This window comes from Balaenoptera borealis (assembly GCF_965194805.1).
Source record: "Balaenoptera borealis genome assembly, chromosome: 10".
Classification (NCBI taxonomy): domain Eukaryota; kingdom Metazoa; phylum Chordata; class Mammalia; order Artiodactyla; family Balaenopteridae; genus Balaenoptera; species Balaenoptera borealis.
This window is the reverse complement of record NC_138874.1, coordinates 70,945,266-70,972,194: the sequence shown is the minus strand read 5'-3', so window position 1 is coordinate 70,972,194 and position 26,929 is coordinate 70,945,266. Positions and strand designations below refer to the sequence as shown.

Genomic DNA, 26,929 nt, shown 5'->3' with positions numbered 1-26,929 from the left:
TATTTGTATTCATTCTTATTGCTGAGTAGTATCCCACTGTATGGCTGTGCCACAGTTTGTTTATCCGTTCGCTTGTTGATGGCCATTTGGGTTGCGTCCAGTTTGGGGATATTAAAAATGAAGTCCAAATCTCTGTATGCACATATGCTTTCATTTCTCTTAGGTAAATACCTAGAAAAGGAATGGCTGGGTCAAATCCTAGGTATATTTTAACAGTTTTAGAGACTGCTAAACTGTTTTCTAAATTGTTTGTACCATTTTACATTCCTACCAGGAGTGTATGGGAGTTCTAGGTCCTCCATACTCACACCAACACTTGCTATGGTCAATCTTAAATCTTATCTATTCTAGTAGATATGTAGTGATGCCACACTGTGGTTTTTTTTTTTTTTAATTTATTTATTAATTATTTATTTTTGGCTGTGTTGGGTCTTCGTTTCTGTGCGAGGGCTTTCTCTAGTTGCGGCAAGTGGGGGCCACTCCTCATCGCGACGCGCGGGCCTCTCACTATTGCGGCTTCTCTTGTTGCAGAGCACAGGCTCCAGACGCGCAGGCTCAGTAGTTGTGGCTCACGGGTCTAGTTGCTCCGCGGCATGTGGGATCTTCCCAGACCAGGGCTCGAACCTGTGTCCCCTGCATTGGCAGGCAGATTCTCAACCACTGCACCACCTGGGAAGCCCCACACTGTGGTTTTAATTTGCATTCCCCTAATGACTGATGATGTGGAGGATCTTTCCATGAGCTTATTTGCCATTCCTACAACTGTCTATATTACAGATATAATAAAGTATCTGTTCAAATCTTTTGCCTATTTTTTAAATTGGGTTGTTTGTTTCCTTATTATTATATTTTGAGAGTGCTTTGTATATTTGGGGTACAAGTCCTTTACCAGATATATGATTTTCAGATATTTTCTTCTAGTGTATAACTCATATTTTCTCTTAATCATATCTTTCAAAGAGCAGGGTTTTTTAATTTAAATAGGTCAAATTATTAATTAATTGTGCTTCTGATGTTGTATTTAAGAAATCTTTGCCTAACCAAAGTCATAAAGGTTTTCTACCAGAAGTTTTATCATCTTATGATTTTACTTTTAGGTATATGATTTATTTTGAGTATATTTTTATATGTGATGTTGGACATGGATCAAAGTTCATTTTTTTACACAAGAATATAAAATTGTTCCACCACCATTTACTGAAAATACCATCCTGCTATCCATACTCCACTGAATTGCCTTTGAACCTTTGTCAAAAATCCATTTGTTTGTTTGTTTGTTTGTTACTGAACCTTCTATTCTGTTTTATTAAATTCTTTGTCTATCTTAATGCCAGTATTACAATGTTTTGATTACTATAGCTTTATAATAAGTCCTGAAATCCAGAAGTATCAGATCTCCAACTTTGTTATTCTGTTTCAAAGTTGTCTGACTGTTGTAGGTCCTTTATATTTCTATATGAATTTTAGAATCAGCTGGTCACATTCTATAAAACACTACTGGGATTCTGATTGGGATTGCTTTGCATCTTTAGGCCAATTTGGGGAGAATTGACATCTTAACAATAGTAAGTCCTCTGGCCAGTGAACACAGTATATCTCTCCAGTTAGTTATATCTTCTTTCAATTCTCCCAGCAATGATTTATAGTTCTCAGTGCACAGATCTTGAAGATCTTTCATCATATTTGTCCCCAAGTATTTCATATTTTGGGGTGCAAGTAAAATGGTTTTGATTTTCAATTTCCAATTGTTCATTGCTAATAGAGAGAGATACTATTTAATTTTGTGTATTTGTCTTATATCCTGAAACCTTGCCAAACTCATTTATTAATTCTAGTAGCTTTTTTTTTTTTGTAAAGTTTCATCAGATTTTCTACATAGACAATTATGTTGTTTGTGGAAACACTTTCACTTCTTCCTTTCCAATTTGGACAAATTTTATTTCTTTTTCTCACCTTATAACCACAGCTAGGACTCTTGTACAATATTTAATAGAAATAATAAGAATAAACATCATTGTCTTTATCTTGGTCTTAGGGGAAAAGCTTTTAGTATGATATTAGCTTTTCGTTTTTCAGAGATACCCTTTATCAGGTTGAGGAAGTTCTCTTTTATTCTAGTTTGTTGAGAACTTTTATCAGGAATGGATGTTGAATTTTGTCAAATGCTTTTTTTTTGCATTTATCGAGATGATCTTTTCTCTTTTCTAGTTTATAAATATGGTGAATTACATTGATTGATTTTGGTTTGTTAAACCAACTTTGCATACTTGGGATAAACCCTAGTTGGTCATTATTTTCCTTTCTATATACTGTTGAATTTGATTTGCTAAAATTTTGCTGAGAATTTTTGTTCCTGAGCAATATTGGTTTACAGTGTCCTTTTCTTATAATGTCTTTGGCTGTTCTATATCACAGTAATGTTGGCCTCATAAAATGCACTGGAAACCATGCCTTTTTTTCAGTTTTCAAAAAGAGTTTGTGTAGTATTGGTGTTATTTCTTCCTTAAATATTTGGTAAAATTCACCAGTGAAATCATCTGAGTTTGGAGTTTTCCTTGTAGGAAGGTTTTTAGCTACAAATTCCATTTCTTTACTAGATATAGGGCTATTTAACTATTTCTTCTTGACTGAGCTTCAGTAGTTTGTCTTCTTTTATCCATATCATCTAAATTTCCAAATTTATTAACATAATATTTTTCTTAACATTACCTTATTATCTTTTTAATATCTGAAGAATCTGTAGTGAGGTCACCTCTCTCATTCCAGATATTGACAATTTATCTTCTCTCTTTATCCTGATTAATCTTGCTAGAGACTTATCAATTTTATTGATCTTCTCAAAGAACTAGCTTTTAGTTTCATTGGCTTTATTATTTTTTTTATTTTTCATTTTATTTATAGCCACTCTGATCTTTATTTTTTCATTCTTTTACATTGGGTTTAATTTGCTCTTCTTTGTGTCATTTCTTAAGGTAGAAGCTGAGGTCATTGATTGAAACCTTTCTTCTTTTCTGATATCAACATTTAGTGCTATAATTTACCCCCTAACTACTCCTCTGTATTTTATATGTTGTGTTTTCATTTTTATCCAGTTCAAAGCACTTTCTAATTTTCCTTTTTGATTTTTTTCTTTGATGTATGGGTTATTTAGAAATGCATTAATTGGTTTCCAAATATTTGGGGATTTTCCAGAAATTTTTCCAGAAATTTTTCTGTTATTGATTTCTAACTTAATTCCATTGTGGTCAGAGAACATATGTTGTATTTGAATTTTTTTCCATTTTTTTAAGACGTTTATGGCCATCTTAGTAAAAGTTTCATGGACATTTGAAAAGATGTATATTCTACTGTTGAGGAAGGCAGCAATTAGGTCAAATTGGTTGATAGTGTTTTTTCAGGTCATTTATATCCTTACTGATTTTTTTGTCTACTTGTTTTCTCAATTATTGATAAATAGATAATGAACTTTTTTTTACTATAATCATCTACTTTCTATTGCTCCATTAATCTTCATTCCTTTCCTTTTTTCTGTCTAATATCATTTTCTTTCTGCCTAATTGTCTTTAACAATTCTTGTAGTATGAGTCTGCTAATGATGCATTATTTCCTATTTGTTTTGTGTATCTTAAAAGGTCTTTACTTAGCCTTTATTTTTGAGGAATACTTTCACTGGATTCAGAATAAGAGGTTGACAGATTTTCCTTTCAATACCTTTAAAGATGTTGTTCCACTGATTTCTTAACTTACATTGTTTCTGATAAGAATTTGCTGTCGTCCTCACGTTTGCGCCTCTGTACATATTGTATCATTTACCTCTGGCTGCTTTTAAGAGTTTCTTTTCATGACTGGGTTTGAGCCATTTGATTATGCCTTCATATACTTACTTTTCTTTATATTTCTTATGCTTGGGGCTCATTGCACTTCTTGGATCTGTGAGTTTATACTGTTCATAAATTTGGAAAAGTTTCAGCTATAATTTCTTCACAAATATTTTTCAGTTCCCCCTTCCTTTTCCAGAGACTCGAATTACATGTAAATTACACTGCTTGAAGTTATCCCACATCTCACTGATGCTCTGTTCATTCTTTTTACTTCTCTTTTCTCTTTGTTTCATTTTGAGTAGTTTCTATGACTATATTTTCAAGTTCTCTAGTCTTTTCATCTGCAACATTGAATCTGCTGTTAATCCCATTCATTGTATTTTTTATTTGCACATTGTACTTTTCATCTCTAGAATGTAGATTTGAGACTTTTTTTTTACATCCGCCATTGAGGGAGTCACCATATCCTCTGGCCTCAGTCAGATTTTCAGATGTCTATAGTTCCACCCAACACCTTGACTGTCATTTCATAAAAGACCCCAAGCTAGAAACACCCAGCTAAGCCACTCCAAATTTCCTGGTCTACAGAAACAGTGTAAGAGAATAAAGGTTTATTGTTGTTTTTAGCTACCAAGTTTTAGGGTAATTTTTTATGTCGCAATAGATAACTAAGACATTCAGAATCTGACATGGGAAGCTTTCTGAATTCTGAGCATCTTCACCAGTCCCTGAAGGTTGTACCACATCCTAGGTGCCCCATTGCTGGGTTTAGACAAATGAGAGGGAGCAAGGCTAATCACCGGGCTGCTTCCCCTCCACCTGCAGTGTTCCTGGAGTTTGTATTTATTATGCTGTAGAAATGATGGATTTTGAATAAACCATCTAAGCTGACACTAATATAAGAAATATACTCTCTCCCAAAGGCCCTTCTGTTGCATGTGCCTTATCCTTTTCCCAGAGGTTGCTCTCTGAGAGAAGGAGTTTCTGGAGTTTTTGTCTGGGGCCTCCACTGGCTACCTACAGACCCTCTCAAGCTGGTACATTCACAAGGGTTGGAGAGGGAGCTATGGTGAGCCAGCAGCAGGCCTGGAGTGGAGCCCGGTTACACACGGACAGAATAGCACATCCTTTGACCATTACTCCCTTACACCAGTGGACTTGCACTGGTGTGAAGCTAGAGATGAATGAAGTCATTGGCAGCCTCTCAGGACAAACCTGGATATGCAGCCTGAGTAAATAGCAAAACAGAGCACATAAGCTCAGACACAGTGGGAGGGGGAGAGGGGACTAAACTTTGTGGGAAGCTGTCGTGTGACTGGAGTTTGCACGATCTCTTTCTGCACCCAGCTGCCCATCTGTGCAGTTGTAGGTGCAAATGGTGTGTCTGATCCCTTCCCAGGCCCTGCAGGAAGGAGACCAGCCGCCCCCTCCAAAGCGCTAACACTCACTTTGGGCTCCTCAGGGAAATCCCGGACCCCTCTAGTCCAGGGCACTATCTGAGTGGCTGGAGGTACTCCTTGTCCTTCGGAACTGCATGTGTCCAAGGCACAGCAGCTCAACCAAAACCTGGCTCTCCAAGGCCAGCAGGAAAATATCGGATCATTTTAACCCTCACAACAGCCTCATGAGGTAGATACTGTTATTATCCTTATTTTACACTTGAGGAAACATGTGCTGAGTAAGCTTATGGAAAAGGCACCTTCCTTTGGCTACTTACTCTAAGTGCCCTTAGAGAATGGTTGTCAAAGTGTATCCCTGGGGGCCAGCAGCATCAGAAAGCTGGTTAGAAATGCAGATTCTCCTTTTTTGTTTCTCCTTTTTTTTTTTTCGGCCACATTGCTCGGCTTGTGGGATCTTAGTTCCCCAACCAGGGATTGAACCCGGGCCACGGCAGTGAAAGTGCCGAGTCCTAACCATTGGACCGGCAGAGAAATCCCCAGATTCTTCTTCTTTCTCCAGACTTACTGAGTCAGAAACCCCAGGGGTAGTTCTATTAGTGCTATGCTTACCAGCCAGTTGCTAAACATTTCCATTATTAGAAATTAAATCATACAGACCTACAATTAAATAAATTATATTAAAAACAAAGGTAATTAATGGATAAACAAGGTCCTACTGTATAGCACAGGGAACTATATTCAATATCTTGTCATAAACCATAATGGAAAATAATACGAAAAAGAATATGTATATAAACACACACACATATATATAACTGAATCACTTTGCTGAACACCTGAAACTAACACAATATTGTAAATCAACTATACTTCAATAAAATACATTAAAAAAAAATAAAGATAATCAGTCCTCAAAATGTATCACCCCCTAATTGTTTGATTTCATTTACTACTATCTATGTTCTAGAGCCTGTTGACCCCTATGGTATCCATGTGGCAGGAACACTGCGGTGCATTTCTTCCCAGTGCCACATTCAATGATGACATGAAATCAGCCATGGAGGGTATTTATATCACAGAAGTTGGCAAACACTACAAATCAGCTTGCCTTATTTTTTTTGGAGAGCCTGTTGTTAAACATTTACTGCAAGACCACCAAACTTGGTACTCTGTGTTGTTTTTTTTTTTTTTTTAAAACATCTTCATTGGAGTATAATTGCTTTACAATGGTGTGTTAGTTTCTGCTTTATAACAAAGTGAATCAGTTATACATATACATATGTTCCCATATCTCTTCCCTCTTGCATCTCCCTCCCTCCCACCCTCCCTATCCCACCCCTCTAGGTGGTCACAAAGCACCAAGCTGATCTCCCTGTGCTATGTGGCTGCTTCCCACTAGCTATCTATTTTACATTTGGTAGTGTATATATGTCCATGCCACTCTCTCACCCTGTCACATCTCACCCCTCCCCCTCCCCGTATCCTCAAGTCCATTCTCTAGTAGGTCTGTGTCTTTATTCCCGTCTTGCCACTAGGTTCTTCATGACCTTTTTTTTTTTTCCTTAGATTCCATATATATGTGTTAGCATATGGTATTTGTTTTTCTCTTTCTGACTTACTTCACTCTGTATGACAGACTCTAACTCCATCCACGGTACCCTGTTTTAACAAGCCCTGGGGTGACTCTCATGCCCTCTCAAGGTTGAGACCTAGCCCGAGGGTTTCAGCTGGAGGCTTCATACTGACTCCTACGTGTCTTTCATCACAGCCTTAACAAATGACATACCGGAAATGGGAAAGCAGACTCCCTCTGCTCTCCTGCCCCTTCCTCTCCCCTCCCCTTTTCTTCCCCGCTCCCAGCCCTCCACCCCCAAGTGCCTGAGCAAAATGCTGGGATCAAAGCCGTGCTCTTAACCCTTGGGAAGCAGGAGGGATCTGGGCGACCAAAAGCCAGTTCTGAGGGCCCCTTGCAGTAATGGGGGCCACACTGGGATTCTTCTGAGTGAGTGATGAGCAGTGGGTCCCAAAGGCACAGCCTGGCTCTCCAGGGCAGCTTCTTGCACACAAAGTCAGCCGGCAGCTTCTGTCACAAATATAGGAGGGAAAGTGCTCCATCATCAGACACCCCCGTAGTGCACATCCCAGCTTGCCCTTGCCAGCAGTGGGGCAAGGAGGCTGGTTGCTTCACCTCTCTGACCTTCATCTGCTTGTCCAAGACGATAGGAATAGTAGTACTCGCCCCTGTGGGGCCTCTAGAAAGATTAGATCCAATAGTTTAGACAAAGAGCCAGGAATATAGTACAAGTTCTGTAAATAAGGGTTATTACTGCTCTTCCATTTAGCTGGAGTAGAAAGTAATGTCAGTGTCAATATTGTTACTCCCATTTTATGGATGACAGATATTGAGGCATAGAGGGAAAAAAAACCCAAAGTGCTCAGAAGTACTCAGAGACAGTTACTGAAACAGCAAACACCAGAGACCCTTCCCGTTAGCCGGTGATGGATCTCATCCACATCCCGTAACGAACACGTTTCCCCATCCTGGGGTTGCAGCCCTGATTGATTCCCGCTAGCCCTAGGTTCCCTAGAAAGAAACCGTTAGTTCAGTTACACCGATTACCATCTGGTTCTCTGGTTTATTGCTATAATTTCTCTAAAGCAAGCATCCGTAGGTAAAGACACCGTTCTGCCTTTACGGTGCTTAAATGAGAAAAGGCATCTCCATGTGTCCGTGCAGCACAAGGCTCCAGCAGCCACGTGGAGCCTCCAGTCCCCTTGAAAGCCAGGAATTGCCTGGAAAAGATGGGAGTGGAAAGAATAGCGCTCCATGAGTACACATGGGGGTGGGAACTGGAGGCTACCATGTGGATACAGCAGGTGACCGCGCCAGTCACCTGGGCAAGTGCAGACGCAGGGATGCTGTTCCCCCACCCAGTGTGGAGCCCTGACATACAGTAATAGCTGGGGTTTATTTAGCAAATAAACAGCTTTCACTATGCCAGGTACTGCTCTGAGGGCTTCCCAAGTACTAATTCACTTAATGCTCACAACAGCCCCACAAAGGACTATTATTATTCCTATTTCACAGATAAGGAAATTGGGAAGTTGCACAGAGAGGTTAAATACTTTGCCTGAGGTCACACAGGCAGTAAGTAGGTGAGCCAGGATTTGAACCCAGGCAGTTAGACCGTAGGTATGCTACCTTCTTCGTGGTAGCTGACTCCCACGTAACAGGTAAAGAGATGAAATCCCACCCAGCCAGGAGGGGGCAAAACTGGGCTCACACAGATCTGTGCATCCTTTCCCCCATGTCACCGCCTGGACAGTTACGTACAAGAAACCTTCCTCTCCCTGACTCTCCTGCCCCAGAAAGCCTGCAGATGGGCACATTCCCCCCAACCCCCGCCACATAATGGAGCCTTCCTCCCTGCTCCTGACTTGGGCTTACCGTGCCTTAACCAGGAGAATGACAACCCTGGGCAGTCCTCTGTGGGCAGAGCTCCTCCAAAGGTGTCAGAAGGTAGTGTCGCCCCACTGGAGCGGGGACCCCACGCAAGGCCTCATCTGTGCTCAGTCCCTGCCATGGAGAGGAGGCCTGCGCTCCTCCCGGCACCCAGCCTGCACATCCAGGTCCTGGAGGGCTGGGACTCTGACCCGCGGCTCCACCTTCTGCTTCCCAGAGCCCTGACCACAGAAGCCCTTTCCCAGCCATCTCATGCTCTCGTGTTTGTGTTTGTCTCTCTATTTAGGGCTTTATTTCTCTACAAGGGACCCAGGTGACTGAACTTCTTCCTGGCCCTGAGGACCCGGGAAAGCACCTCTTTGAGATCAGCCCAGGTAGGCCTGAGCACCCTTCAGCTCTGTGCTGGCGCTGGCCCTGGTGGCCCCGCTGGCGGTGTCACTGCACCTCTGGCCTGGGAAGGGCCACCTTTGCAACACTCCTCTCTGTGGGAACGCCAGCACTGTCTCCAAGCACAATTCAGAAATTTGGGCCAAATCTAGAGGATATTGCACATTTGGGGGGAATTTAGAAAATCCAATCAATTATCTAGGTAATTAGCTTCTGGTGAGAGGAAAGTGTGGATTTTTAAATTCAAAATAAAACAAGGGAGGTAACCAATCCATGGGGACACCTTAGAGTGAAGGTCCAAACACAGTATCTGGGTCACATGCAAATAAGTCCAGGGAAAACCACTAGCACAGGTTCAGAGCATTAAAATAAACTCTATCATGAATCCCAGAACAAAGCATTGCAATGTGGTGGGAGGAAGGGAAATAATTTAACTCAAAGAACCGCCATCATGTTAGCAGTTACAAAACAGGTTTTTAAAGTTCCCAGTTTTAAAATGTGATTCTTATTGAACTAAGTAAATGTGTCTTGCAAATGAGTCAGTCTGTTTACAGAAGGGCTGGCTGGTGAGGTGGTATTTTACTAAGCTTGAACTCCCCTTGATGCAGAGCCTCAGGCAAGGATCTGAGCAGTTTATCCTGAGGTGATCCCCAAAAAGCACGAGGAAGGGAGCAGGAAGGGAGGAGAGCCAGCAGGATAAGCTGGTGCCACTGTGGGTACCCGGGGCTCAGTTCCAATGAACCGACTCAGAAGTGTCTCACCCAAGGAGTGAGGGGGCTGGGTGTTTACCCACCAACTCCCACCGGCCATTAACTGAGAGCTGCTCCCTGGGAGACTGACTGTGGCATTTCTGGCCTGCCCTGCGCTTGGCCAAGCTCCCTACCTTCAGAGAAGGCCTTCAGGCAGAGTCGCAGGTGCTTGAGGAAAGAGGCTGCCAGTGTGGATGGGAACGGTGAGTGCCCAGGGGTCTGGGAAGGGCACCAAGAGCAGAGGCTACAGGCAGCTAGTCATCACACCCTATCATGTGCCTTCCGAATTTAGACTTCCTTCTGGGAAGTGGTGGCTGTGGACCGAGTGTGCTAGGGCCTCAGTGGGGTCTGTGAGCCAGTAAGTTTACAGTCTCAGAGCGGCAGAGCCACCCAACCCCTCTGACGAAGTGACCTGGCTATGGGCTGTACACCATGGGACGCATCAGCCCAGGCTCAGGCCAGCAAGCTATGGCCCACTGGGAGCAGGAGTGAGCGAATCCAAGCCTGGGGCAGGGTGTGTTCATCTTTGCTCTGTCCATACTGGGAACTCCAGGAGGTACAGGCTGCAGGTGAAGTGCAGGGAGACCCTCCCAACTGCCTGCCGCATATGCAGAATTCAAGTACCGTGGTTTCATTTGGGTATTTCATCTACTGCAAGAATCTTGATGCTGAAAGGACACATTAGAAGGTGGCAACAGAGGGATCCCAGGGTATGGAGTGGAAAATAGAGGCTTGGTTGATTATGGAACAGGAGTAAAGGTTTCTGCCAAGAAGGTAGAGAAGAAATGAAGGAGGGGAGTGAGGTAGGCAGGGCCCTGCCATGTAGGGGAGGGGGAGCTGGACACATGGAAGGAAGGCTGGGGGAGGGACCGGGGACCTGGGCCTGGGAGTTGGGGAGGAGCGAGGTGAGGCCAGAGCCAAAAGGTGGAGGTCAGCACGCACCACCATGAAGTCCGAAAGGCACAGGACATGTGCCCCCAGGGATCGGATGGGAATGATCACCAGTGCGCGTGCTCTTTATCTGGGTCAGAGCTATTTACAGGAATTTCTTTGACTGTGGGGAAGACCGATTTGCCACATAAGGTAACATATTCACAGGTTCCAGGGCTTAGGACGTGGACATCTTTGTGGGGCCATTATTCTGCTACCACAGTACTCAAAACATCCCTCTAAGGTAAGGGGTACTTCCATGCCTATTTTATAAAAAAGGACACTGGGGGTTAGAAAGGATTGGTGACTTGCCCAAGGACACACAGCTGAATGGCAGTAGGGTCAGGGCTTGTACCTGGGCAGTCTGACTTCCAAAGCCACACACTTATGCTGCCCTTCAACACAGGCACCTGGTACAGGTCTGGCATTTTTTTTTTTTTTTTTTTTTTTTGGGCATTTTTCTTACATGGGCCCGAGAGGTCTCAGGACACAGTTATAGAAGGAAAGGCTCCTCACACCCCTTTTTCCCAAGCACAGCAGTGTCGAAGCACCAAATGTATGCAGGTTCCAAGCGCCGCCCTCTTGCCTTTGAATGTGCAGCTGCTCCTGAATGCCGGGGGCGGGGGTGGAGGGGAGCTGTGAGACCACTCAGGGAAAGCAGGTCAGGTGGTAGGCGGTGCGGAGCCCCAGGCAGCCTTTAGGAAGTGCTGAAAGGAAGGACTCAATCGCCTCCATTGGATGCATCTTTCTGGCCCAGGAAAGCCAAGCTGCAGTGCATGTCTGCCACACCCAATACCTCAGAGGGAGGGAAACTTGACAACTCTTGGACATGTGATAGAAACCCAAGAATGATAATGCATGAGATCAGTTACATGAATTTTAAGTTATAGTTCTATTCGTGCTCTTCAACAGTATAAAAAAAATCACAATTTTTCATCAAGATAGAATTTAAAATATGAGGAAAATTATACTGTGAGTGCCATCTAGTGGAGAGATATGCCAATTCCATGACAGGCCACGCGTGTCCTCCAGCCAGCCCGCAACCATCTCAGCCCGGCCATACCTCTGATTCTTTATTTTTTTTAAGATTTTTTTTTTTTTGATGTGGAGCATTTTAAAATTTATTTATTTATTTATTTATGGCTGTGTTGGGTCTTTGTTTCTGTGCGAGGGCTTTCTGTAGTTGTGGCAAGCGGGGGCCACTCTTCATTGCGGTGCGTGGGCCTCTCACTATCGCGGCCTCTCTTGTTGCGGAGCACAGGCTCCAGACGCGCAGGCTCAGTAATTGTGGCTCACAGGCCCAGTTGCTCCGCAGCATGTGGGATCTTCCCAGACCAGGGCTCGAACCCGTGTCCCCTGCATTGGCAGGCAGATTCTCAACCACTGTGCCACCAGGAAAGCCCTATACCTCTGATTCTTGATGGGCTCCAATGGTCACTAAATAGTGGGGCTGCGGCTTGAGCCAGTTCTAGCCTCAGAGCCCCGCATCCACCAATAGTCTGAGGCTGGTTCCTGGGTCAGGCCGGAAGGAGCCAGGCCCCAGAAGGGGCTGGGATTCGAGGACCCTCGGTCTCCTTCCCACTTGGGCCTCTTCTCTAGCCTGGCAGTTGCCTGACAAACCCCGCCCCTCCCGGCCCTTTGAAAGCTGTCTGCCCCTTGCAGACTTGATCCTCTTGGCCTCCCAGACCATCACTGCTTGGCACTGCAGGCATCTGGGCACAGGCAAGCTTAGGCCTTCCTCCGAATCTACAAGGATGGGGTAAGGGGTGGAGAGGCCTGCTTTGGCGCCCTGGACAAAAAGTTGCTAAACCCACAACTTGTGCTTATATTTGGTGGGTCAAGTTAGGTGATCCATATAAGTCATTTTGCTAACATCCTTATTCTAGTATTGCCATGATGCTACCACAGGGAGGCAGGTCCACTGACTACAGGCATTCAGACGGGAGCCCTAAGTCGTGCTGGCGAGTGACGGCTGGTCCATCACGGCTTCTCCATTGCTGGGCATGTCTTTCCAGAGTCCCCGATTGCAGGTGGCAGAAGCCAGCTCTGGCAAATGCAGACAAAGGGGGAAATGACCAGAGGCTATGGGGCCACACAGAATCAGCCCATGGGAAGCTGGAGAGATGCGTGTGGAAGGGGCAGGCGGCGGGGCTGCTCAGGGACCCCGAGCCAGGAACAGAGAGAGTGGTAGGTGCTCTGTGCGGGGAAGGCCGAATCCCACAGGCTCTTCAGTCCCGGCTGCGTCGATGGCTCAGGGTCTGAGGTGGCTGTGTTTGAGCCATGTGCCCGCCACTGGTGACACTGGGGTGGTGAGGAAAGGCCTGTCCACTCCAGTGCCTGGACAGGCCCGCCCACAAAGGTTCACATAGTAGGCACAAGGACCCCCCAGAGGAACTCAGGTGCTTCCAGGGAAGGGAGAGGAGGTGCCCTGCATCAGACACAGTCCATGGCTGTTTCTTTAGGGACCAAGTGTCCACACTGACCGTGGCTCTTTCTGCAAATCCACACCGGAGTCCCAGGTCCGAGTGCCTTTCCCGGTAGCATTTCCTCCTGGAGTGCGAGGGCCCCAGCGTGTGGGGCTGAGGATAACCTGGGTGAAACACGAATGGCCGCCCGGAATCTCAGAGCGGGAAAGTGCTGTCTTCTGGAGCAGGAGGAGGACACGGAGGGTATCACGGAGGCTCTGACATCTGGACCCAGTTCCCATCGCAGAGCGCCTGTCTGCTTTGGGCCCCGCAGACCACGTTTCTCAAGATAAAGTGCTGGAGGCTCTGGTGGGGAAACTGCCCAGTTTAGAAGGTCTGGCAGGTGCCCTGCTCTCCCACAGAGCCCCCTGCTGCCTCCTTCTACCGTGTTGCTTGGGATCCCCACCCACTCCCCAGACACCAGGTGGGCATCTTGCGGGCAATAGGCCTGGGCAGGGATGGCTTTGAGGCCTTGGGTTTTCAGCTCCAGCCAGGCATTGGTACGAGCAAAGCGAGCAATGGCACTCCATGGAAGTTGGGGAGACAGTGGAGTGTACCCAGGCTTGCCAGCGATGCCGCTGTTCCCTAGGGGCAGACATCTGCACGCAGAAAGGAAGGTTCCAGGGGAGAGAGTGGGGAGGCTGAGCGCACGTGCCATGTCCCTGTTTGCGCCTGTTTTCTGCCCTCTTCCAGCAGGGCACGTGTGACCGTGCAGCAGCTAGCTCTGACCAGTGTTCCAGACTGTCCTCTCCAAAGTCAGGGAGGACTGGACAAGAGCCCAACCCTGCCACCCAGGGCCTGCTTGGCTTTGGACAAGTCACTCAATGTCCCCGTGCCTCTGTCTCATCACTTCTAATTTGGAGATAATAAAGCCAAGTGCCTTGGGTTTGGTGAGGTTGCAGGGGGAGCCTAGTGCCTGGCTCAGTGTAGATGCCAATATTTTTCTATTCTTCCCTCCTCTCTGCAGTCTGTCTGTTTATCATTATTATTAATAACAGCAACACAGTTCCCGCTTAGCTATCACCTGTAAGTTATCAGTCCTCATACTGTGTGATGAGTGCCCCAAAAGGGGTGTCCCCTGGGCTGAGAGCCCAGAGCAGAGGGTGAGGATGGCTCGCCTGGGTGGTTAGGGAAGAGTTCACCCAAGCTAAACCTTGACAGGGAAGTGAAAATGACCCAGCTGAGCAAACAAGAGAAGGTCATCCCCAAATGATGGGGGGATAGAGTACACAAAGGCACAGAGGCCTGGAGAAGGATTCTGTGGGGGAGACTCGTGGTGTAGAGGACCAAGGAGGAAAGGTGGGCGGGGGCCAGGTCACGAAGGGCCTTGGGTGCTGGACAAAGAGGCTTGGACTTTAGCCACTGCACTTCTTCAGCAGGCAGGAGGGATGGTTAAAACCAGAACTGTGTGTTAGGAAAACCACTAATGTAATGATGGGGGGATTGCAAGGACCCGGCAGGAGATGAGGAGGTAAGCTGCCACTCCTCGTTACCACTGGCCATGCTCTGCCCTGACCCTCGCCCCAGCCAACGTCCACAGAGGAGACCACCCTGCCCTGCCAAAGCGCTCACCGTCGGGGAGGCAACTCAGAAGCCAGGCCACTTAAAGCGGAGCTCTGATTCCTCCTGTGCAGTTCCAAGCTCATGCACCAAGTTTTTGGCAAGGGGGCCCTGATCATGCATATGCTTTTGGGGTCTAAGTGGGTCCCAGACCCAGCTCAATCTCTAACTTGCTGGGGAAACCAGATCAGATTTCCTTGGTTTCTCCAACTGCAGGATAAGAGGGCCTCCGAGGTGTCCACCTGCTCTAGTAGAATGGCCTTCCATAACCAAGCTTCCCCTGCGAGAACGGGTTCCAGCAGTTTCTTATGGCTACACTGGATCTTTGAAGCCTCTCTCGGGCATTGAGCTTACAGCTGCCTGTCCTTATCTGCCTGCAGCTTGAAGCAGATAGGAGAACTGCTGCCTGCTATCTGTGAGGCCTGACCTTGAAGCGAAGCCAGCACACACAGATTACTCTGTGGAAGTAGACTGATACGGTGCTCCTGACATCCCCAGCGCATCGCTCATCTCATTAGCCGCCTCCTGAGCAGGATGCCGATCTCAGCCTATCTCGGCACCTGGTACCAGCCAGCCAGCCTATCAGCCTGACCCCGGGTGGCCCTGCTGAGTTTGCCTGCAGAGCGCCAGACGATGGGTAATGACTAGAAATGAAATTAGATGAGCAGTTCACAAGCGCTCCCCACCCCTGAGGGTGGGAGAATCAGCAAATACAGGAGTGGTTTCTGGAACTTCCCTGCTTTGTGGTCTGGCCCTACCGTCTTAACCTCACTTTTCTTAACAAAACACAGGACCAGGTACAGGAAACTCCCACTGATGTCTCTGGAAGTAGATGCCCTTGAAGAGGAGGTTGCAGTTCATTCCTTTGGCCAAAATCATGTTCTAGAGCCGCCCTGTTCAATAGAAATATAAAGTGAGCCGCGCTTGTAATGAAATTGACAATCCCCTTGCCCAGTTACACCAGCTGCATTTCAAGTTCTCAGCAGCCACATGCGTGTGGTGGAGCCGTACTGCACAGCGCAGGCGCGGATGAGGAGGCGACTGGGTGCAATGCCTGACACAGAATAGGTGCTCAACAGGTGCTCCTAAAATGAAGGGGAGGGAGGAAGGAGGAGGAGCAACTGGGGGAAAAGCCTAGGTTTTGAAGTCAGACACCAAGATTCACATTTTAGTTCCACCACTCACCAATGGCAAGAACTTGGGCCAATAACTTACATTCTCTGAGTCTCATTTTCATCATCTGATAATAGAAATAAAACTACCTACTTGGCAAGAAGGCTGTGAACATCAAGTGAACTATAAGATATGTGGACGTGCAGAGAGCACTCCTCTGCTCTCCACCAGCCCATTCTCTCTCTCCCCTTCCTCCCTCCCTCCCTCCTTCCTCTCTCCTCTCTCTCTCCCTCCCTCCTTCTCTCCTCTTCCTCTCTCTCCCTCCCTCTCTCCCTTTCTTTCAACTCCTCTTTAATCTACCGTATACAAGCAAACTTCAAATAAGATTTCAAATTTCTTTAGTTTATGGCTTTCAAAACAAACAAATCCCAGCTCTCCAGCAGTTGTTCTCAAGTTTTCCTGTGTATCAGAATCCCCTGGAGCACTTGTCAAAACCTAGAATGCTGGGCTCATCCCCAAAGTTACGGATTCCAGGGTCTGGGATGGGGCCAGAGGACCTGCATTTCTCATGCGCTCCCAGGTGACGCTGCGCTGCTGGCCTGGGACCACACTTGGACAGATTGAAAGGGAGCTCACGGAAGAAAGGGGAAATTTTATATCTGATGGCTTTGATGGTGCTTTTCCCCTGCTTTTTGAAGACGGAGTGCTGCGTTTTTATTTTGCACTGGGCCCCACAAATTAGGTACTTGGTCCTGAGTACAGTGGAGGGGCAGCTACAGGAGCAAGGAGCCCAGAGGCTGTGTTCATGGAGACATGAGTCTGGAATAAAGGAGGTGATGATCCCGGCACTGTGCTACGAGGGCCTTATGCGAACGAGGCTGAGCTGCTCCACTGTGGTGGGAAGAGGGCACCAAGGGGCTTGACGGCCTCATGAAGCACTGTGACACGGGAACAGGTGTAGCTATTCTTTGTGGGAGCCTAGGGACAGACCAGGCACGGGGTTTTCTATTTGCTGTTTATATGGCTCAATCCCTTGGGTGGAAGAGATACTCGTGGGATGAGAGGAGACCACTCACAGGCACCCAGGGTCCCCTGAGGTGCAGCGCACATGCCCACCAGCTGCGGTCTCCCTCTCGGCAGCCACTGGACCACGGCGCTGTGCCCCGTCCTGGGCGAGGAAGTCCAGCCAGGCATCTCCCTTTCCCGCAGCCCGATGCCCCACCCTGTGCACTGGTGCTGTCAACCAGGGCCGGGACTGTCACCACCGTGCTCCACCCTGAGACTGTGCTGGGTTGGTGGCCCTGACCCCAGCCCTCTGCCAGACTAGGGGAAGGGGGTGGCAGCAGTCACTGGGGGGAGGGGGGAGGGGGGCCGTTGGCCTGGGGCACCAGGAGACAGCGGGTGGCTCAGCATCCCTGGAAGCAGGAGGCTGCCAGCGGCAGGACCACCGGAGAATTGAGGTTCCAAGGCCTTGCACACGCTCCCCTGGCCCATCAGAGTTCGCTTACAAAACACAAATTTAAAGGCAAAATTGTTGACAACCTCAAGACAGCCACCAGAGAGCAGTGAATTCCTAACGCAGGGTCCTTCTGAGCAGGGGCCCTGTGCACCTGCCCTGGTCGCAGGCCCTTCAGCCCTGACTGTGGGCTTCTGGACGTAAACGCAGGACCTGACTTTCTGTTCTCTTGCGCTAGACTCCAGCCTGTGAACTCAGCCTAACACCCCTGTTGATCTCTTCTTGCAAATTCACTAGCCCTCAGAGCCTCCAGTCATAAATGAATTCAGTCCACATCTTATCAGTGTCTTTATCCCATTCATAAACTTGGCACCCAGAAGGGATGTGGCTTCTCCAGGGGCTGAGCGTGCCCCACCCATCGTAGCCCAGCCCTGTGTTCTTCCCGTCCATCCCTTGCCCTGGGCCCGAAGCCACTGCTGCCCTGTCTTCTCCCTTTGGGCCTGTTAATAGAGATGCTCCTGCATTTGCTGAGGTCTCCGCTTCTCCCACATCCTAATCTGCTAAGGCAGAGGGGCCTTTAAATGGAACTACCGGCACCCCAGAGGGCATCAGGGAATGTTGCCCTGAGAGGCAGCGCCTGCATCCTTGCAAATCAAGGCTGTGGTCCGTTAGGTAATTAAACTGAAGACACCTCTCTTGAATGAGAAATTGCCTTTAGCGGCCAATCAGAAATTGCCTTTAGCGGCCCACCCAGGGCTGCCCACCACCAGGGCAGCCTGGCTTCCTGAGTGCGTAACACGGCCCTTACCCCAGTGCGCTGGCTCAGCCTCACCTTGGCAAGTGTGACACTCTGCCTGACCCCCTGACCCACGGCCTTCTGATCAGCACAGTGAGGGCCACCTGCATGGCCTGCGGGGACTCCAGGAAGTGTCCTGCCCTGGCTTGGGGAGGCGCGTGGATCCAGACTCCAGGTTTGCCACTGTCATCCTCGTCCCAGCCAGGTGACCCACCTTCTCCCACCCCAGGGCTCCTCATTCAGAGCCGCACCTGCTTCTGTGCACCTTTCGTGCATGACTGAAAGTACCTCTTGGTTTTTGACCTTCTTCTCTTTTGGGGGCAGTTACGTTTCTCTCATCAGACTTAGGTCTCCTCAGGGGCAGGGTCCATGTCTGATTCACACCTGCAGCTTCAGCCCGGTGCTCAGTGTCTGGCCCAGATGAGGAGCACGGGAGGAGACACGCACAGTTGTGCCAGTATCCTGGGGCATGAGGGAGCTTGGCTAACTCTGAGCCATTCGCCGTGAGTTAGATCCCAAAGAGCCTTGGCATTTGGACAGTCTTATAGACAATGAGGAGCCACTGAAGGTTCTTAAACAGGGGAAAGTTATGATCGTATTTAGCAACAATGAGAAGACCGGACTGGGGTGGGCGGTAACAAGGGAGACCCGAAACCAGTTGGGCGGGCTGCTTTAATAGAGCAACAGGCACTGGGTACTGACAAGTTGGAACCAAGCAGTGGCTGGGAGGATGGGGGAGGGCTGGGAGGCAGAAAGGCCAGACCCGGTGAGGGACAGGGTGCTGGAGGTGGAGTCCAAAATGACTGCCAGGCTGCTGGGCAAATAAAAAAGGACAGACAGGGAGAAGAAGTTTGGGGATGAAGATGACTGGGTCATTGCAGGGTCACGGAAGCCCAGGCTAGCAGCTGTGACAACCTGGATTCAGTTTTGCAGGGAGCAGGGCTTGTCAAGCCCTCAGTTCCACTCCCACGGGGTCCGATGTTCCAGCCCTCCCCCATTGAACGTGATGCTCTTTCTCTATTCAAGACAAAGATCAGTGATCTAGGAAGCCCTTCCAGACTCCGCTCCCACATGCTCCCCACAAACCCCTCCCTACGATGAGTCTTTTTAATGATAGAGTTCAAAAACCAGACCCAGAACTTACTAGCTACGTGACCTTGGTCAATTGCTAACTTCACTGTGCCTCAGTTTCCTCATATATAAAATGAGAATAATTAAAGTATACCTATACCTTGGGTATATCTATATCTTGGGTTAGGGATGGGGGTGAAGGGGTTGGATGTGACTCTAAAGGGGGAGCAGAGGGAGCCTTATTCTGATGATATAGTTAAGTAACTTAATGGTGGTGATAGCTTCATGTAGCTACACATGTGATAAAACTGCATAGACCCCTCCCCTGCCTCATTACACACACACACACGCACACACGCACACACACACACACACACACACACACCCCAGTCCATGTATAACTGGCAGAATCTGAATCAGCTTTGTGGATTGATCGTACAAGGTCAGTTTCCTGGTTTTGATGTTGTGCTGTAGTTATATAAAATGCTAATATTGGGGGAGGCTGGGTGAAGAGTGTATGGGGCCTCTCTGTACAATTCTTTGCAACTTCCTGTGAATCTAGAATTATTTCAAAAGAAAACTTTTTTTTTAAGTACATACCCCATAGTGTTTTTGTGGTATGATTCACCTATATCTTAGGACAATATTGGTCTGTGTTAAGTATTCTATACAGTTTAGAAAGTATTACAGTAAGGTGTCTGCAAAACCTAGAAACAAAGGATCAATGTATCTTTAAAGAGTAGTTAGTAACCTTTTCAAATAATATACTCAATATGTTTTTCTTCAACCTCCAAATACCTTTTCAGATAAAATGCCTCTAAACTTAAGGCAATGGGTCAAGTTATTTATATTAAAAAGTATAACAAATACAGTACTTTCTCAGAATTTTGTGACTTTCTGGCCATTCTGTGGTCTATTGATTGATTGACCACTGGGCCCCTTGTTTCTTAGGGGTGTTTCACATGAAAAAACATTGAGAATATTATTTGAAAATTGGCAAATGCCCTGTTTAACAGCTTGACATTTCCTGACTTTGCAGACACCTGTGTGTGGCACTCCTGCAGCTATGGCGACTGTGCACGTGTCTGCCCACCTTCTGTATGGCTGCCTCTCACACGCCCTGACCCAGATCAGGTACAGGAACATGTTTGCTGACTGATGGAATGAAAGACCACTCACAGGGGAAACCTGCTAGATTCCTTCAAGAGCAACTGGTCATGTTCCTGGGACAGCAATAGGAATAAATTCCCTATGTTAACATTTTCCACAGGACACAAGCAACACGAGATTCTTAAAGTCATCTGCTGAGTTTCTTTTTAGAAAGAGAAGTGGGAAGGGCACCCTACAGTGTATTGGTTCAGTCTTCCCAGGTGATGGGACCTTACACTCCTGTTGTAGAGATTTGGAAACTGAGGCGCAGAGGGGTAACTTGTCCAAAGTCACATGACTAGTACCAGATGGAGATCGGGGTCCATCCAGGTGAGTCCCCGTCCAGGGTCCCATCTTAGGCTGCCAACAGGAGCCGAGGCGGGTGCTGGGCACCACAGCTCTGAGACACAGAGGGGCGCAGACAGAAATTCCTCAGCTAGAGATATGCATACCGGATGGGAAAGGGTGATGTGCAGGAGGAGGTATGCTCAGTGCCAGCTCAGAACAAAGATGTAGATAAAATTCTTTACGAGTGATCTCAGCTAGACTAAATCTCTAGATAAATTAGGATGTGGGGAGGAATGTGGCAGGGGATTAGTGGGTGGGGGGTTGAATGACCCAGGTCACCTCTGGGAAGCCAAGCCCAGGTACAGCGGGGAGCCTTCAGCTTAGGAACTTAGACACAAGGCTGTTCTTTAGTCTAGGTCCTTCGTACACAGGTGTGGTCCATGGACCAGCTGCATCAGCATCACCTGGGAGCTTGTTGGAAATGCAGATTCTCAGGCACCACTCAGAACTACTGAAACAGAATCTGGGTTATAGCAATAAGTCCTGAGCGATTTGTGTACATGTTGAATGCAAAGCCATGCTCCCAAGCGAAACAATGTCAGTGCTACCCAACCCTGGACTATGAGCTTCTGAGGAGGGTCTTGCATCTGTGTGCGCAGAAACTGGTGCCGTGCTCTTCAAGATGCTTGATAAATTAAACCGATGAAAGAGCAGCAACTCAAAAGCAGGAAGGGAGCTGAAAGTGGTGGTAGAGAGAGGCAAACAGTGACAAGAAATTGAGTCTAGTTCTCAGGCTGCAAGCCAAGCTGCAAACCAGGGCTGATTGCCCATGGGCTGATTCTGGCCCGCAAGACATATTTTGTTTGGCTCATGAAATATTTTTAAAAGCAAAAGGCTTTACCCATTGATAATGTAGATTTCTATAAGGGTGAATTTGGGCCTGCTTTCTCCATATAAACAATTAACAGGATCTCAGTAACAGCTGCCCCTTTTGGACAGAGCTTGAGTGTCCTCCAGTTGGCCAGAATCCCCACCTCTCCCTATTGCCCCCATCCCAGGCCCCCTCCTGCCCCTGACACCTGCTTTCTCAGTTCAACTTACCTGTCTCATCTCTCTATAAGGGTTTGAGTCCGGGAGCTCTAGTGTAGGCAATTAAAAACTCAAAATCAAAGATGGCTAGAAAAATGATAGTTATTGTGTATTGGCCGAGTCATTTGACACCCCCATTTATTTGTCTTGTGCGGCTGTGGTTAAGGGCGAGGTGTTGAGTCACACTGTCTGAGATTCAGTTGTGGCTCAGTCTCTGCCCAGGTCTGGGGTCCTGAGCGAGTCACATTACCCTTTAAACTTCAGTCTCTTCATCTGTAAAATGGACTCAATAAGAGCATCTCCATGTGGAGCATTAATCCCCAGGCCTGGAACATAGTTAGCAGAAGCTGATAAGTAAGATGTTAGTAATTGCAGTTGCCAGAGCAAAATAACACACATGAATGCAGGTATTTATTCCCTGCATTTCTAAAATATCAGCATTAATTATCAATATTTTCCACCAAAAGGCTACAGAATACATAAAATTGTTAAATTCAGTGAAGCTAAATATTTTACACATTTCAAATAGAAATTGCATACATATGAAAAGCATTAAGTGAAAACATAAACCTATGAAATATAAACATTGAAAATATTACCCTCCTAATAAAAATTATTAGCAGATGAAATTAATAAAATATTATTCAACAATAACAAACCAAGCCCCATAAAACAAAGAAAATTTTAATAATAATGAACACTTGAAATCACACTATTTGATGTTATTTTTGAATCACGAGCATATTTTGGTGCCCCTTTTTTCTAGCTGCTATAAAATTTTTGAGGATATTGTTCCAAACTAAATTTCAATCTAATATTATCCTTTGAGTGCTTTACCTTCAAATAATCTTCTTTCTTATTCAATATGCTAGAGGTCTTTTTTAACTCCTTTTTTGTGGTTAGCAGGGGCTACATCTTTTAATGAATCATGAGCTCTAGTTTTATCTCAAAAAAAGCATTTCCAGTTTGTCTCATCTTCTGCAGCATCCTCCTGGGTAGGTGATCCCACGGGTCTGGTGATGGGTTGCTAGGAGCAGTTGTGTTTGAAGGCCACTGGTTCGGAAAGTCTTGGAACCAGAATAAGGATTTATGTTGCAATAGAGGCACCTTGGTTCACTTCCCCACTGTGGATTATGGAGGAGTAGAATATCACTTTCTAAACAACTTTTCCTTACCGGATCCAAACGTCTATTGAAGCATATCCCCAGGTGTAAATGATGCCAATTTTTAAAAAATATATCACAAAGATACCTGTAGTTTGTTGTGTTTTAAAAGCACATTATTCTGGAATACCGGAATGTTAAAAACTGGGGCTACAATCACTAAAAAAAAAACAAAAAAACACCAGATTTGGAAGATTTCCTCAAGGTCAGTGATACTTTCCTGGGTTCTGAGGGCACAGCTGTCCCTGATGCTTTTCTGCAGACTTGCATTGGAGGAAACAGAGCCGGGGAGGCTGTGGCTGGGAAAGGACGGAGGTTGTTATTGTCCCCCCGAAATTCACGACCACCGGCAGTCTCAGAATGTAACCTTATTTGGAAATAGGGTCTTTGCCGATAAAATTAGTTAAGATGACATCTGGAATAGGGTGGGCCCTAAATTAATGACTGGTGTCCTTATGAGAAGAAATTTGGACACACAGACACTCAAGGGAGAGGTCATGTGAGGATGGAGGCAGAGATTGGAGTGATGCAGCTACAAGCCAAGGAAGGCCGAGGATTCCCCGCAACGCCAGAACTAGTAAAGAGGCATGGACAGCCTTCCCTAGAGCCTTCAGAAGGAGCACGGCCCTGCCAGCACCTCCATTTCAGACTTCTAGCCTCCAGAACTCTGAGAGAACACATTTCTGTTGCTGTAAGCCAGCCAGTTTGTGGTGATTGGTTACAGCAGCCCTAGCAAACTGGTACAGCCATGAAGTTAGTAGTGAAGCGGCCAGAGCAACGGGCCTCTGGCAGCAGGACCGACTTTCACTGGCCTGGAGAATCCAGCTCACACTCTTAAGGCCCCAAACCTCAAAGACCTGGCTCACCTTCCTCCCCTCCTCCCTGGAAGGTCCCCCATCCTCTTACACAGCCCCTTCCTCTGAGCAGCCTGCTACCCCAGCTATGGCCCGTCATTTGCGCCACCTGCACCACCACCTGGTCACTTCCAAATGCTGCCTGTGGTCGAGTGGGAAGAACAGAGCCGCAGGAGTCCGAGATCCCGGGAAGAACTGGCTTCTTCCTGGCTGTGTGCATGCCTTAGAAAGTCACCTCATCTCCTGAGCCTCATTGGATGGTGACAGTAATGACCCTGATGGGCCTTGGCAGGGATGTGGGATGCAGCGGTGCCTGGTACATCATAGCCACTCAGACATGTGAGGGGCCTCTCCCACCCACAGGCAGGAATGACGAGAATCCCAGCATCCTAGAGAGCCAGGCCTTTCCTGACCGGCTCTGGGGCAGAGCTGGAGCAGGTGGGGCCCAGAACACACCTGCACACCTGCCATGGGCGGAGCCTTCCTCTGAGAGGAAAGGCCTGGAGCTGGCAGAGGAGCAGCCGTCCTCATCACACACACACACACACACACACACACAAACACACACACACACACACACACACACACACACGCCGGGCTGAGAAGGGCCGTCGGGCAGGGGGCTCTGGTCTGTGGTTTCCCGTGTCTGGCACTGAGTGGCACTCCACAAATAACTGTCTTAGGAATGATGCTGGAGAGGGAACAACAACTCACCAGATGTGTCAGAACAAAGTGCTGCCAGACCAGCCCACCGCGCTGGAGCCTCCACTGAAAAGATGTGCAGCGCGGAAGCTTTTCTTTTCTTTTCTTTTAAATTGAGAGAAGCTGATCTTCTTTGTTCTGTGAAGGGTCACTTAAGTGGCCCTCTTAGAGATGCAAATCCCAGACGAGTAAGCACCCAGCATCCTGGGATCTGTGCTTAAGGAGACCTTTTGTGGCCGGTAGTGGTGGGTTCTATTTTGTATTTTTGAGTGGCTTGGCAAAGATCGTGCCCTCCTTTGGCATGCAGCAGAGGGGGATCTGTGGGGAGAATTGGGGAAGAAGAGAAATGTGCGGACTAATTTGCACAAAGAGTCCAAGTTTTCTGGAAGGAATGAGATGGCTATATCACCACCGTGTTTTCACACTTTTTTTTTTTAATTATTATTATTTTTAATTGGAGTACAGTTGCTTTACAATATTGTGTTACTTTCTGCTATACAGCAAGGTGAATTAGCTATACATATACATATATCCCCTCTTTTTTTTTTTTTTTAAAGCTTGATGGTATTCACATTGCTTAATTTGTGTCATGCTTTATTTATTTATTTAATTTATTTATGGCTGTGTTGGGTCTTCGTTTCTGTGCGAGGGCTTTCTCTAGTTGTGGCAAGCGGGGGCCACTCTTCATCGCGGTGCGCGTACCTCTCACTATCACGGCTTCTCTTGTTGCGGAGCACAGGCTCCAGACGCGCAGGCCCAGTAACTGTGGCTCACGGGGCCAGCTGCTCCGCGGCATGTGGGATCTTCCCAGACCAGGGCTCGAACCCGTGTCCCCTGCATTAGCAGGCAGATTCTCAACCACTGTGCCACCAAGGAAGCCCCATTCACACTTTTTTGACAAGAAATAAACATTACATCCCACCTGAGGGCTCAGGCACAGACTGAAGCAAGGGTTTCACAGAACAGTACTGTTCCTATATGCAGTGCCCACTGGCATTTTTCACTCTCTGTGATTCTATCTCATTTTTTAAAAGACTGGCCAAGACCTACTGAGTTGATTTCATGACCCCCCTATTGGGTTGGAGTCCATAGTCTGAAAAACTCTTCTTGGGATTTGGTGTTCAGGACACCTGTTGGGTGGACCAAGGCCTGGCTGTGGGAAGGGTGCTGTGGCCATGGGTTAGTGAGCTCCACCTAGGACTGAGTAGGGAGAAGAGAAACGGTGGTCCTTGGGAGTTATCAAATGCTAGAACTGGATCTGACCTGGTCATCTGAGGCCAACTCGCCCCTGGAAATTGTGTGTGTCTGGGTGTGATTTGACAGAGTGGAGCACTAGAAGCTTGTGGACCCTCTCCCCAAGCAAGATGTCATGTGCCAGAGGTGCTGTGTGTCCCTGGAGAGACCTGGTGGCCCTCTCCCTCCCCACGGGGGTATTTCTGTGGTGCCCAGCAGCCCGTTCCCACACACCTGTAATTTCATTGACACACCAAGGCCAGCTTGGGAGGGGCCCACCCCATGCCCACCCCATGCCCACCATCCTGGGGCAGCCCTGTGGGAGTGGTCAGCAAGGGCATCCACAGTCATACCCCAGAGGTCCTGCCTTATCAGGCTAGGAGTCCTCCAGACTGAGGGGAATGCTGAGGCCTGAGCAGAACATCCTGGAAGAGTTGCTGCTTCCACAGCAAAACCTTGGGGAACGGGGACTTCACCCATCCCAGCATCTGTGCTTTAGACACATGGCCAAGGCCAGCTTCTGCTAAGAAACCTAATGGACATCAGGATGGGATGGAAGTGGCCTGGACACTTGCCCACCAGAACCAGAATCGCGAAGCCGGCTTGTCCTGTGCTTTCTCCTTCTACAGCTAGGTGGCAGCAGCAAGCACAGGTACTTGAACCCCTCTCTCTGGACTCTGCCATCCCCACCTCTCTCCTCTGGGCTGAGATTCTCCCAGTGCCGCCCCTCCACCTGCCCAGCACCTCTGGCTGCAGCTCTACTATGAAAAGGAAGGCTGTTGGGCACTTACTTCTCTTAGTGTCCCAGTTAATCCTCACAGCCCTTCAGCACCTTCGGCCCCATCCATTGCCCCACTGAAAGACAGAAGATCTTTCAAGATTGTGGAAGTTGGAATTCAACTCAGTTTCAGTCAAGGCAGTACAGAGGCCAAAGACAGGCTTGGGCATCTAATGGCCCACCTGCCGCTCACAGCACCTGACCTCTCTGAACCCCAGGGTGGCAGCCAAACCCGTTTCCCTTTCCTATGTCCATGCAGACAGTTTTCCAGCCTCGCCCGCAGCAAGATGGGTCACATGACTGAACGCTGGACAGTGGAATGTGGGTGGCAGTGTGACTGCAGGCTGCTCTCAGCCCCTAAAATTCCCTGAGATCTCCCTGCTCCCTCTTCCCTCCTCTGATGGAAAGGATCCAGGGGAGGACGCTGAGGTCCTAGAAGGAGCCTGAGTCCCTGAGTGACCG

At 47.6% G+C, this 26,929-nt stretch overlaps 1 protein-coding gene across 9 annotated transcripts in view; it reads left to right on the top strand.

The window, feature by feature from the left end:
• The window catches only part of ARHGAP22 (Rho GTPase activating protein 22), a 203,929-nt gene that overhangs the window by 89,738 nt on the left and 87,262 nt on the right, over positions 1-26,929 (top strand). For 5 of the 9 annotated variants that reach the window (XM_082407134.1, XM_082407132.1, XM_082407130.1 and 2 more), the window contains exon 3: positions 8,971-9,058. In XM_082407134.1, coding sequence (XP_082263260.1) covers positions 8,971-9,058 — 88 coding nt within the window. Of the gene's footprint in view, positions 1-8,970; positions 9,059-10,918; positions 10,995-15,155; positions 15,409-20,250; positions 24,870-25,334; positions 25,377-26,929 lie in introns of those variants that run through there. The other 4 variants (XR_014248941.1, XR_014248942.1, XR_014248943.1 and 1 more) reach the window with 4 other exon arrangements.